The sequence below is a fragment of the Podarcis vaucheri genome (assembly GCF_965113315.1).
Source record: "Podarcis vaucheri genome assembly, chromosome: 9".
NCBI lineage: Eukaryota > Metazoa > Chordata > Lepidosauria > Squamata > Lacertidae > Podarcis > Podarcis vaucheri.
In genome coordinates, this window is record NC_138767.1 from 50,400,484 (window position 1) to 50,415,033 (window position 14,550).

The window sequence follows — 14,550 nt, forward strand, 5'->3', positions numbered from 1 at the left end:
AATACAAAATCCCCCCCCCTAAAGAAAGCAATACTTGATACGTGTGATGTATATAGCATATTTAATGTGTTTAGACAGGGGTCAGCAAACTTTTTCAGCAGGGGGCTGGTCCACTGTCCTTCAGACCTTGTGGGGGGCTGGACTATATTTTGAAGGGAAAAAATGAACAAATTCCTATGCCCCACAAATAACCCAGATATGCATTTTAAATAAAAGGACACATTCTACTCATGTAAAAACACCAGGCAGGCCCCACAAATAACCCAGAGATGCATTTTAAATAAAAGGACACATTCTACTCATGTAAAAACACGCTGATTCCCAGACCGTCCGTGGGTCGGATTGAGAAGGTGGTTGGGCCGCATCTGGCCCCCGGGTCTTAGTTTGCCTACCCATGGTTTAGAGCACTCATGTACATTATCTGAATGATACAAGCTAGTATTACTACACACCTTTCAGATGTAGTGGGATGGGACTGAAACTGAGGGAGCAGTGGCTTGCAAAACTTATGGCTGAGGTGAAGCTTGGACCATGATAATGGTCTATGATCATCCCAGATCACACTCCTAGATTCTATACCCTAGCAGCTCATTCAAAATCACTAAAATCTAAAAAAAGCAATTAAATTTATTAATGTATTTTAATTTTTTTACTGATTTAAAACATGATTAACATTGGCTATTTTTATCCTGTTTGTGTATGTAATATATCCCACAATCTTTTATTCAGAAAGAAAATCATTATCTTCTGTAGATGCAGTGCTGCACAGTTTAAAAAGTAAATATGAACATCACATCGCTTAAATCATATTAATTGAATGTTCCTTCCTTACCAGCACACTCTCCAAAGCGATATAATTGCATCCTAATCCAATATTGTGTTTTACTGACTTATGTAAAGTGCAGACTTAAGCACCACTTTCTATTCCTCAAACTCACTCTAGTCAAAGAAGCTCATCATTACTGTAATTTGTGGATACATCAAGTGCGTCACGTGGTTGTATTATTCTTCAAATGCTATATTTAAGAAAATTAGAATACTCTTCCTCTTCTGATTGAATTTGGCTGTTCCAGTTTTAAGTTTATATTTCTTTCTTTCTTTTCCTTGGATTTCTTAGCAGATATACATATTTAGAGAGGAATATAATGGACAAAGGTCCGTATAGTAAAAGCCATGGTTTTCCCAGTAGTGATGCATGGAAGTGAGAGCTGGACCATAAAGATGGCTGATCGCCGAAGAATTGATGCTTTTGAATTATGGTGCTGGAGGAGACTATTGAGAGTCCCATGGACTGCAAGAAGATCAAACCTCTCCATTCTGAAGGAAATCAGCCCCGAGTGCTCACTGGAAGGACAGATCGTGAAGCTGAGGCTCCAATACTTTGGCCACCTCATGAGAAGAGAAGACTCCCTGGAAAAGACCCTGATGTTGGGAAAGATGGAGGGCACAAGGAGAAGGGGGCGACAGAGAATGAGATGGTTGGATGGTGTTCTTGAAGCTACTAGCATGAGTTTGATCAAACTGCGGGAGGCAGTGGAGGACAGAAGTGCCTGGCGTGCTCTGGTCCATGGGGTCACAAAGAGTCGGACACGACTAAACGACTAAACAACAACAACAACATAATGGACTCCCTTCTCTTTATCATCTCAAAGGTTTGAAATGTACTATGAACAGTTATCTTTGGCTAATGATAGTTGTGAGCACCTGAGTACTATGTAGTTATGGTAACTCATGAATGAGTGGTGAACTCTTTGCTTCTTCTATCCCTAGACGGGTGTTACTTAAAAAATTTTTGAGGAAGAAGCCAAGCCACACTTACTCACCAAAGAAACTGCCCCATGTCAAATACTGAGCAGTACCTAATTAAAACCCTGTGCTATGTGAAAGATGGGACTGGATTTTACTATGCAAGGCTGCAATTACTGCTTTCTCTATATTTCTGTGTCTTTTGACATTTTTAAGGCAGAAAGAAAAGAGGTATATGGCTACCCTTGTATTCTAGTTGCATAGCAGCCCTGCCATAGCTTTCTTTGAGTTCATGAACCAAAGGAAAGTAAGTTACTGTATAGGAAGTGGGAGCAATGAATGACCAGTGTGTGACTAATGCCACGATGCTATAAGTGAGGTGCTATCTCAAAAAGCTATTGCACAAACACTAAACAGCTGGATACTGATAGAGCTTATATAGAGATATTCAAGACATAGGATTTTGCTCCTCCTCTCAAAGAGGCTGAATGGATGAGAACCATGGTTTTGTATGGTTTGTGGTATTTGTAGTTTTGTATGGTTTGTGGTATTTGTAGTTTTGTATGGTTTTGTGGTATTTTCTGCATTGTGACTTGCCATTATTTTTATTAAAGTTTAGTAATTCTTTGTTGTAATTTTTAAGTTTATTATTTGCTAATAGTTTTAATGTTTACTATTATATTTGAATGGATTATTGAACATTGCATTTGATATAACCTGTTTATTTTAAAGTATGTATTTATTATGACTTTTTTGTATTGGATCAGATTGTTATTAGGGACTTAGCTACATTAGTAAAGAAAAAGCGTTTTATATGCGTTATAACACTGTGACACCAGATGTCGCTGTGGAGTTCTTCCTTTCGCCAACATGATTTCCTACTATGCGGTTTACAACACGTTTTCCTGAAATGCTTTTTTGATGCGATCCTTGCTGTCTATTTTGTTGTTTCTTCAGTTTGTAAACCACTTTGTGCGTAGTAATATAGAAAGGCAGTGTACAAATTAAAAGTGAAGTGAAAGGATAAAATACTATGTTACTGCACCCAAGATTCACTACAGGTCATATGGAAGCATGGCTTCTGAGGTCCTGGAAAGCTGTATCTTAGGAGGTAAGGAGATTCTAGGATCTGCATTTGTGCTAGGAGCTGCTGCAGGATCCTGCTCCCCCTTGTCTATGGATGATGTCTTGCTGACTCTGAACTCTAAGTACTAGTGGGTCCTGAAACTAACCTTCCAAGAATAGCAGTATAGTTTCTTACTGTCCCTGAAGGCAAGGTAGTGGAGTACTGCATGGAGAAAGACCTGCAGGGAGTAAAGAATAGGTAGGCAAAGGTAAAGGACCCCTGGACGGTTAAGTCCAGTCAAAGGCGACTGTGGGATTGCAGCGCTCATCTTGCTTTTAGGCTGAGGGAGCTGGCGTTGGTCCACAGACAGCTTTCTGGATCATGTGGCCAGCATGACTAAACTGCTTCTGGCTCAACGGAACATTGTGATGGAAGCAAGAATGCATGGAAACACCATTTACCTTCTGCCACAGCGGTACCTATTTATCTACTTGCACTGGCGTGCTTTCAGACTTCTAGGTTGGCAGGAGGTGGGACAGAGCAACGAGACCTCACTCCATCACGGGGATTCAAACCACCAACCTTCCAACTGGCAAGCCCAAGAGGCTCTGGTTTAGACCACAGCACCACCCGCATCCCCTATGTAAAGAATAGTGCACTTGCTATAAGTGAGAGTTGCTGCCACCATATATATAGTCAAATGTCAAAATGTTGTTTTTCAGAGTCAATGCCATCTGGTTAGTGTGGAGAGGGAACTTTTTCAAAATTTGTGAAATGCCGTATTTACTTGGAAACCAGGCTCTATTTCGAGCCCTAGTAGCTCACATAACTCTGTATGTATTTCTGCTTGGGTTGTTTGCTTTCACCCATACATAGAAACACCTCAAAGCTAAGTAAATTTCAGCTTTATTTAATTAGAGGCTGTTTTGCTCTGTCCTGTAAAGAATCTGCCGATCTATTCTGGGATTTATTTAAAACTAAGCGATGGATTATTTGTGATGAGGAAGGATATACAAGGTGCAGTGAGAGGCTGCAGTGTACATTGCTGCCCCATTGAACTGTGTGGTGCTTATTTCTGAGGATATATGCATAGCATTTTTGCTCCACAAAATCTAAATGCAGTTTAAGCCAGGAAATACAGAGAAGCTGATAACTTTTCAAGTTTCCAGGAAAGCAAATTCCCTGAGAACGAAGTGATGTGCTGTGAAATCAAATATCAAAAGGCTTAAAACAGGCAATAAGTTGTGTTAGATAACAACCACCACCCCCAGTTATAATAATGATATACTTTTGCACCATTAAAAAGTAAGAGTTGCTGGGCTTTGCAACATTGTCATGAGATTTTATGCCAGGTTATTAGCATTCAAACATTGGCATTTATGTCCTCCCAAAAAGTGGTTAGAAAGCATGAACACCTGTCAATCAGATTGAACAAAGTATATCCTAATGTTCATGATTAGCTTAAAGTACTGACTGAAACTGAAACTCGGCGACGTGGGTGGCGCTGTGGGTAAAACCTCAGTGCCTAGGACTTGCCGATCGCATGGTCGGCGGTTCGAATCCCCGCGGTGGGGTGAGCTCCCGTCTTTCGGTCCCAGCTCCTGCCCACCTAGCAGTTCGAAAGCACCCCTAAATGCAAGTGGATAAATAGGTACCGCTTTCTAGTGGGAAGGTAAATGGCGTTTCCGTGTGCTGCGCTGGTGCCGGCTCACCAGAGCAGCTTCGTCACGCTGGCCACGTGACCCGGAAGTGTCCTCGGACAGCGCTGGCCCCTGGCCTCTTAAGCGAGATGGGTGCGCAACCCCAGAGTCGGACACGACTGGCCCGTATGGGCAGGGGTACCTTTACCTTTACCTTTTAGTGACTGAAACTAAGTATGTTACTCAGTGCTCCCCAACCTTTTTATCGCCGCGGACAGGTAAATGTTTGATCATTTTTCCGTGGCCCGCTTGTTTTGATCTAATAATTTTAATTTAATTGTATTTAAACATGCCTTCAAAATAAAATACAGCTACACCAAAAAATGAATATAAAGTGATTTATTTTATTTAACTCACTAGAATGCCAAATCAACGAGAACCCTGAGCTTGTTTCTTTGCAACGAGACGGTTCCATCTGGGGGTAATAGGAGACAATGACACCCGAAGTGTGTCGCTTATGTCCAGTTTATTCCGTTGTTTTGTTTTGGTTGCTGTCACTGCAGAAAACCCCGCTTCACACAAATAGGTTGTCGGAAATGGCAATAGGGATTTAAGTGCTGTGGTGGCAATCTCAAGGTATTCCGCCATGACTTTAATCCAGAACATCGGCAGAGTTGTTGTCTTGAATGTAGTTTTAAGGCCACCGTCATTTGCAGTCTCCTAGTTGTTTCCTAGTTCTGCTGGATCTCTCAGCGGCCTTTGATACAATCGACCATAACATCCTTCTGGACCGTCTAGAGGGGTTGGGAGCTGGGGGCACTGTTATACAGTGGTTTCGCTCCTTCCTCCTGGGCCGTGTTCAGAAAGTGGTGGTGGGGGATGAGTGTTCAGACCCTTGGGCCCTCACTTGTGGGGTGCCTCAGGGTTCCGTCCTTTCCCCCATGCTTTTTAACATCTATATGAAGCCGCTGGGAGAGATCATCAGGGGGTTTGGACTGGGTGTCCATCAATATGCAGATGATACCCAGCTCTACCTTTCTTTCAAATCAGAACCAGTGAAGGCGGTGAAGGTCCTGTGTGAGTGCCTGGAGGCGGTTGGAGGATGGATGGCGGCTAATGGATTGAAGTTGAATCCTGACAAGACAGAAGTACTGTTTTTGGGGGACAGGAGGCGGGCTGGTGTGGAGGACTCCCTGGTCCTGAATAGGGTAACTGTGCCCCTGAAGGACCAGGTGCGTAGCCTGGGAGTCATTTTGGACTCACAGCTGTCCATGGAGGCGCAGGTCAAATCTGTGTCCAGGGCAGCTGTCTACCAACTCCACCTGGTACGCAGGCTGAGACCCTACCTGCCCGCGGACTGTCTGGCCAGAGTGGTGCATGCTCTAGTTATCTCCCGCTTGGACTACTGCAATGCGCTCTACGTGGGGCTACCTTTGAAGGTGACTCGGAAACTACAGCTAATCCAGAATGCGGCAGCTAGACTGGTGACTGGGGGCGGCCGCCGAGACCACATAACACCGGTCTTGAAAGACCTACATTGGCTCCCAGTACGTTTCCGAGCACAATTCAAAGTGCTGGTGTTGACCTTTAAAGCCCTAAACGGCTTCGGCCCAGTATACCTGAAGGAGCGTCTCCACCCCCATCGTTCTGCCCGGACACTGAGGTCCAGCGCCGAGGGCCTTCTGGCGGTTCCCTCATTACGAGAAGCGAAGCTACAGGGAACCAGGCAGAGGGCCTTTTCGGTGGTGGCGCCCGCCCTGTGGAATGCCCTCCCATTGGATGTCAAGGTGATGGACAACTACCTGACATTCAGAAGACATCTTAAGGCGGCCCTATTCAGGGAAGCTTTTAATGTATGATATTTTAGTGTTTTTTGGTTTCTGTGGAAGCCGCCCAGAGTGGCTGGGGAAACCCAGCCAGATGGGCGGGGTACAAATAATAAATTATTATTATTATTATTATTATTATTATTATATCTCCAGCAGTTATTCTTCTTATTGCATAGACATTCTAGATTCGCCTGATTTGTTGGCAAATCGGTCGCGGATCCATTCCTTACCAGTTCGTGGGTCTTTTGTGGTTGGGAAGTAGCACTCAAACTCTTTTAAAAGCAAAGACAGGTGATCATGCACCAACTGGCAGAATGAATGTTCAAGCTCAGTCTCGCCTACAATCCCTGCTAATGTCTGAAACATGTCCAAAATGCCTCTGTTCACACGCCGTCCCCACAACTCCAGTTTGGCTTTAAATGCAGCTACTTTGTCTGACAACTTGAAAACAGTTGTCATTTTCCCCTGAAGGCCCAGATTGAGTTCATTGAGCAGGCTGAATATGTCACACAGGTAAGCCAGTTTTGCGACCCATACCTTGTCACTGAAATGTGCTGCCAGCGGTGACTTCTTTTCTGAGAGAAATCTTTGCAATGGCTCTCGTAATTCAAATACTCTGGTTAGCGATTTTCCTCTGGATAACCATCTTATTTCTGTGTACAAGAGAAGGCATCTGTACTCTGCGTCCATCTCCTCACAAAGCTGCTCAAACAGGCGCGAGTTAAGTGCGTGTGCTTTGATGTGGTTAATAACTTTAACAACATCCATCAATACGCTGTTAAATTCCAGTGACATTTTTCGGCTTGCCAGCATTTCCCTGTGAATGAGACAATGCGTAGATTCACTCTCAGGTGCAACCTCCTTAATCCGAGCAGTTAAACCAGACAGTCGTCCGGTCATGGCAGCAGCTTCGTCTGTGCATATGCTGACACAAAAGGACCATTTCAGTTTTTCTGATATATAACCATCCAGTGACTTGAACAGTTCTGCTCCTGTGGTGTTGGTTGGCAAAGATAGTGCACATAACAAATCCTCATGCACATCCTCCTGATATAGATATCGCACATAAACAAGTAGTAGTGCCTTGTTGTCGATATCTGTAGATTCGTCAACCTGGAGTGCGTATTAATCCTCTCCAACAATTGTGCCTCAATGTCTTCGGCTATTTCCTCAATGCGCCTAGTCACAGTGCTAGCTGACAAAGTCCTATCTTTTCCACAGCAGCCTCTCCTAGAAGTTCACGGCAAATGTCTTTAGTGGAGGGCAAGATCAATTCTTCACCAATAGTAAATGGCTTTTTAGCCTTAGCAATGCGGTTAGCCACCAAATATGATGCTCTCAGTGCATTCTCCTTTATTGATGTGGTGGCCCTCATAAATATATTCTGTGCTTCGTGCTCCCGTTTTTTTCTTTCAAAATACTCCAGGGGCTTGTCTTTTATGCCAGGGTGCTTGGCGGTCAAGTGGCGAAGCAGTTTTGAAGGTTTCATTGCCTCATTAGAGAGCTTCTTGCCGCAAGCTATGCAGAGCGGTTTTGATGCGTGGGAATCCCGATAAATACCCGATACTCATGGTATTGTCTGTTAAAAGTTGCATGTTTCTTTGATGTTGAAGGCTCTTCTTCTGTCTGTTCACTGGGCCTTTTTTTCTTCCCAAGGAAACTTTCTAACGATGTCTGTTTCATACTCATTTTTGCTAATTTGTTGGTTAAAGCAGACACAATAACACGTCAGTACACACGATTACCGGTGAACAGATAGAAGAGCTAGAAGAGTGATACCTTCTCTTTATCTTCACTCCACTGCTGCTTGCAACCGCTCAGCTCCAGATGTCACCTAGATCCGAATGTAAATCAAAAAACTATCAACGCAAAAATGTGATCAGTGTTTTAAATATATGACCAGTGTATCAAAATAACTGTGAAATATATATATAAATCACAAAAGATGACTGTGCCCCCTTTCAATACAGAGATGCCAGTGTTCCCCTTTCAGTACAGAGATGCCAGCATGCCCCTTTCAACACAGAGATGCCAGCATGCCCCTTTCAATACAGAGATGCCCCAGCATTCCCCCTTTCAATACAGAGATCATCGCGCCATAGTGCTGAGTCTCCTCAATAGCAGAGAACCCCCGCCTCCCTCCGTGCACTTATGCCTGAACCCGCACAAACACATTCAACCCAGGAGTTGTTGACCTAAATAAGTGCAATAGGCCTGGGTGAATGAGAGGGCATTCTAATAAAACCATTGCTGCTCCTCTTTCCGTTTGATAGTGCTGAGTCTCCCCCTCCGTGCACTTACCTCACGGCAGCTTCTCTTCAGTCCCTGCGTCTCCGACCTTGAGTCCTCAGTCCTCCTGTGGTGCCTCCTCCTCGGCCAATGGTGTGAGGTTTGCCTTTCGGCCAATCAGGAAGCGGGAGGACCCGCTCCCTGATTGGCCAGGAGGAGCATCAGTGTAACAATAGCGAATTTTCATTCACTATTGTCACACAATGGGCAGGCTTGAGAGGGCGCAATGCTCTGCGCCTCGGCCGCCTGCCACAGTGAAATGATTTGAAGTTCCTCGGGCGGCCCGGTGCGGATTGATCCACGGACTGACTGGCACCGGTCCGCGGCCCGGGGGTTGGGGAACACTGTGTTATATGATAATTATAATACATGTGGGCTATGACAGCAAGATGAGCAACAATTAGTTTTATTTCTTACTTTTTCTTACATAGGATTTAGTCTGGCATCCTTCTTGGAACCACTCCTAAGAACCCAGACCTTAGGCATGCTCAGTTCCAACTGCTTTCTCAAGAGAACACTTTTGCTTTTTGGCCACTAGGTGGCAGCCACATAAATGTATATAGGAAACCCCCAATTTACATGGGGGTTGCGTTCCAAGTCCTCACGTGCAAAGGTGGAGTATGCGTAAGCCCACTACACCCCACCCCCTTTTTCAGCCACTTCTGGGTCACCATGATGCCTGTGTATACAGTTGCGCATCAACTAGACTTTAGAGTGTTACAGTAATGAATCTAAAGTGCACTCAAATTGAAATTTACACAGGGATTATGTTCCAGGGATTGCACAAAACCATGTGTAGTCAGAACACCCCCAGAACCACCCCTGCGTGAGCATCCCTACCTTTCACGAAAGTCTCCCAGAGTCTGGTAGGCAAGGTGGAGAGCTTAAATGCTCCTTCTCTGGCAGGAAAACCCGTCATGGAAAGAGCTTTTACGTTCTCCACCTTGCAAGTGTCTAATTTGTGTGATCTCAGCTGGCAAGCAGCCAAGCACATAAAGTTGCAATTGTGCAAGTTAAATGCACACAATTTGCAAGTCAACTGTACCTTCTACACTTTTCTTGCACGCCTATTTTCTTATTGCTACAACCAGCACAGCATGGATACCACCATAGCTAGAAGTCAGCATACTATCAGAGCAGAAAGGGTTTGCTCTCTCTCTCTAATATCTGTTCTGCCATTCCTCATGAAGGAGCTCATGGGGTTATCTCCCTTCATCAACTTGGTGTAGATAAGGTAAGGGTTGCAATTGCGAATCTGTAAAAGTACATTTTGTGTGTACTGAGTATATATTAGATGAGAGTAATATCTGTTGAAATAAAGGTCTTCAAGATTGCTGCATTCGTACACTGATTTGGTCTTTAATTAAAGGTGTGAAACAGCCCATTTTATCTCCACTAGAAAAGTGGTCATGCTGTAAAAGGAAAAGTATCTATGTTCCATTATAGAGAATCTATTTCAAGGCCTGGGTAGGATGGTTATGCTTCTGTCTCTGGCTAGAATAAATGTGCACCATCATTGTATCATAGCCATTTTCACCTTTCTGGTGACATTTCAAATGTATTAAAACTGATTAAGTGGTTTTTATCAAAATTATTTCCACATAGCTACACAAATATTAATATTATTATTATTATTATTATTATTATTATTATTATTATTATTATTAATAATAATTTATTATTTGTACCCTGCTCATCTGGCTGGGTTTCCCCAGCCACTCTGGGCGGCTTCCACAGAAACCAAAATATACTAAAATATCACACATTAAAAACTCCCCTGAACAGGGCTGCCTTAAGATGTCTCCTGAATGTCAAGTAGTTGTTTATCGCTTTGACATCTGATGGGAGGGCGTTCCACAGGGCGGGCGCCTGGTAATTATACCAATGGTGTTTTCCCTTGAACTAGCATGCCAGTATTTGCGCGTCGAGGTCCCCAAGACACCCCCCCCCCGAAGAAAAACACAATTGACACTTAATTTTTGTTTAAGGTTTTTGGCATAATTTTGGCCACAACTTTGTTCAAATTACAGCAATGTGAGTGGTTGATTAGGCATTGGTAGCACTAACTGACCCCGCACGGGGACAGCTCTGACATTCGCACCCCCCACGAAGTCAGCAAGGGTAAGTCACCTGGGGAGAGAGACGGGACTGGGAACCATGCCTCACCTCTCCCCAGAATGCTCCCAGGGGCTTGCGTGGCCCTAGCCCCTTGCCAGGGGGTTTCGGACAAAAGCATGGGGAGCCCCTGGGTTCCTTTAACAGAAAACCCTTGAAGCAGCAGCAGCATTTTGGAGGGGCAGACACAGCCAAATCCATACCCCTCCACCAACCAATTCCAAGACCAATGCCTAACCACAAACCTTACAAGTTGTGATGATTTGCTACACAGTAGGCAAAAACCAAGTGGCACACACTAATCAGCCAAATGGACAAAATTCCTACCGGGCCCCTGCCCCAAAGCAGACGACCCCATGACAGGCATAGCAAGGTCAAGCAAACAGCCTAAAATTAGGGAAGGGAGGGCGGGTGATCCGAAGTAAGCATCGAAAAGAGGAAGTTCCTCGCTGCGAGCATTGTATTTAACAAATAGGGCTGTCAATCAGCAAATGGCAACAACTAGATTTCCCCAGGAACAGCCTGCCCCTGCTTAAAGGATGGCCAAACCATTTGCCTAGTAACAGTGAGGTGTCTTGTCAGCCCCGCCCGCAACCTGTGCTCTCCATGAGGGAGAACACATTTTATCATCAGAAAACAAGGAATTATAAGTGTACGAGAAAACTGCAGCATAGCACACATTAGTACACTTGATCCAAAATTTGATCTTGAATGACCTCTATCGCTCATTACTTACTGAGTCCAGATCAGCTATTACCTATTATTTAATGCTATTTTGAAATCCCAGGGACCAAAATTGTTGTTTATTGAACTGGTAGAACATTTCAACCTACCAAGTTGTTCATTCTGTTTGCTGATCTTATGGTTGCTATCAGGGAAGAAAGGAATTTGACAGAGAAACTCCAGTGTGAAACTGCTGAATTACAAATTATGAAAAGCTCTGTTCATTTGGTTCTGAATAGGTGCAATGGTTTCCTATCCCACTACAGATGTTAATTTACTCATCAATGCTAATATGATTGTGCTGTCACCAATCACTGCTATTCGAATTGTATTGCAACAGGTGTACTGCATTTCAGTGCCATTTAACACCAACCTTTACATTTTCCCCTTCTCTCATCTGACACATATGAAGTGAATGCTAGTTCAAAAAAGTTTATGCCAGGTTTGTTAGCCTTAAAGGAGCCCTAGACTCTTTCTTTATTTTTATCTTGTTAGAAGTAGCTGAGGATCCTGCATAATCAATGCAGGATAAAGCAAGACCTAATTTAATGTCCATTCACTTTCTTACCAATCTGGAAAATTCTGCATTAATTTTTTAATGTGTTATTTTATTTGGCTGTTGATGCCGTTTTATAGATCTTGTTTTTTACTGTCTAATTCAATTAACACTGAGAGAAAAACGGGATACAAAATCGTTGGGGGAAAAAGCATAGTCACTCATTCTGTCTTGATACCGAACATGCTTCCATATTCTATACTAATGTAAATTAGGGTAGATTTTAATAACTTAACATTCATAGTTTATTCAGATAAACAGGTTGTATTGTGTTTTTTTTAAAAGAACTTGTGTATTCTGCTTCTACAGAATTGATTTGGGTGGGGAGCATAGTGCTCAGAAGTATTTATGTTAGCTTCTTCCTGTCTTATTACAGTTTTCAGTACAATAAAACGAAATTGTAAATGCTTCCGTGCATACCCACCAGTTGTGCATAAGATTAAATTCTCACAGACAATTACTTGTTTGTTCCGTGCTATATGCTTTCTGGCATTTTTATTTAACTAGTGTAAATATTGTGTTCCATAAAATTCTGTTTTTGAGTTTGGCTGCCTTGCTTCCTAAATTTATATAACACTGTACTTGTAAAAGCTCTATACACTCATTAACTTGTCTTAAGAAGCAGCTTAAAATATCTTTACACATATCTAGGATAACATGGATCAAAATAGAGACATTTAGTTTATTGACTTAATATTGAAATTTTGCTAGAGTGCTTTCCAAGTCAGTAATTGCAGTCTCTCTGGAAAGTATATGGCAGTATATTGATCCAAGATCCATCACTCACATCTAGTCAGCCACAGGAGCATATTGACTATAATGCTGGAATCTAGCAGGTAGAAAGCATTAGAAACCTTGTGTGTCTTTGCACTTCTTGTTTACCATTACAGCTGTGTGTGTTACTGCTTCTCCATGGGGTGACAAACGGATAATTTCATTTAATAATGTTTTATGAAACATTTGTGCTTATTGAGCAAAATGAGCTCTGTTCAATTAAAGTCACATTACTTAGTCTTACATATACCCTGGAGATATTGAAATCCAAATCGGGAGAGATTTAGAATTGCATTTCAACCAACCCGTGCTATAAAAACATATTTGATAAAACAACATTTTAAAAAACTGTAAACCAAGGCTAAAATACGAAACAAAAGTAGTGTGTATGTGCATGCATGTAAGCGCGCACACACACACAGATATAAAGTCTCTTGTATCATCATAGGTATGTACAATTCAACCATTAAAATCTAGATATTTTTAAGGTAAGAAATAGTGAAATGGGAAATTTTAGATAATGAAGAATGCTGAAGAAATCAATAAGCAGAGTGTATGTTTTTGATACAGGTCTCCATCACACAATGCAAGTCTGCACATTTGAGATTCACCAGGACTGTGTTTGTGACTTTATAATGTAAGTAACAGGCCACAATAAAATGTATTCCATTGAACACTGCCTCGTGTTTCTTTTTTTCTTCAAATCCAAGGACATCTAATGTCTATCATTATAAGTTGTGGAACACATATTGGATTCTACCTTTAGACAGCAAGGTATAGTGTCAATATATTCACAAGACTTTGTTTAACAGTAAGTAGTTTTTGAAGAGCTCTTATGTAGCTTTTGTGTATGAATATGAATACGTTGCTGACTGACAATTCAGTTTCAAAGTGGATACTATCCTAGATCAAATTAAGACAGCATTATCCAACCAGCACTTCTTTAATTCAGTTCTTAGGTTCAAATAAAGCTTTGCTTAAACTGGGTGAGAGTCCTGGGAAAACAAATTTGAAAACAAGTGACAACACATAGCCAATATGTTCTTAATTATTGAGCTGGCCGTGGTTGAGCCACTGTACCATAGTGGCCAGTTTTTATCATCCCCGTAAAGACTCCCCACACCAGCCATAAATACCCAAGGCAGTAATAAAAATTGTCAAGCTGAAAGCAGTCTGGTGAAACAGTCTGCATGGTTAGGTAGCAGTGCAACATTAAAACAGGCAGACAGGCAGATAAATAAAACTCACCTGTACCAGCACAGAAGGAAGCAGTCAAGGCTTGGGATGGTAACTGTTGCCTCTCCCTGCTCAGTCCTTTCTTATTTTGGCTTATAAACTTCTATGGTCCTATTCTTCTTTTACATACAATTGGAGGGTAGCCAAAACTGGATTTCTGTGGTAGCTTTATCAGGATTTTCTTTACCATTTTCCCAGACAGTGACTGATGTAAAGTAGCTTTTTTTAAAAAAAGGATACTTGACTTTATTCCAGTGTTCAGTATTAGCAAAAAACATTATCAACCATTTCAGTTGAAACATGCGCTTTCTTTGCAATGAAGGTTTTTGTTCAGATGCAGAAAAGCATTGTGAGAGGGAGACTATTGGTTTATTGTTAATTATGTATTTTGTGTTCACATTTTGTATTCTTATGTTGCGAACCATCTTGTGATCTTGAAAGACTGGCATACAAATTTATTAAATAATAATAATAATTGTGTTGGCAAAAAAGAAAGTTAAACAAAATAAAGGTAGATAGTATGAGCTCTTCAAACTGCACGAGTTCCAGAGAGAAGAGCTTGCCGTGCAAAGATTT

At 42.2% G+C, this 14,550-nt stretch overlaps 2 protein-coding genes across 3 annotated transcripts in view; one reads left to right on the plus strand and one right to left on the minus strand.

Annotated features, from left to right (window-relative positions):
* The window catches only part of TENM3 (teneurin transmembrane protein 3), a 1,324,874-nt gene that overhangs the window by 107,464 nt on the left and 1,202,860 nt on the right, over window positions 1–14,550 (plus strand). The window lies entirely within an intron of this gene.
* Window positions 6,447–7,770, minus strand: LOC309541076 (SCAN domain-containing protein 3-like; the record flags this gene model as incomplete). Its single annotated transcript, XM_082238486.1, has 2 exons — window positions 6,447–7,378; window positions 7,482–7,770. 2 exons carry the CDS (start codon window positions 7,768–7,770, stop codon window positions 6,447–6,449), a joined length of 1,221 nt encoding a protein of 406 aa, XP_082094612.1.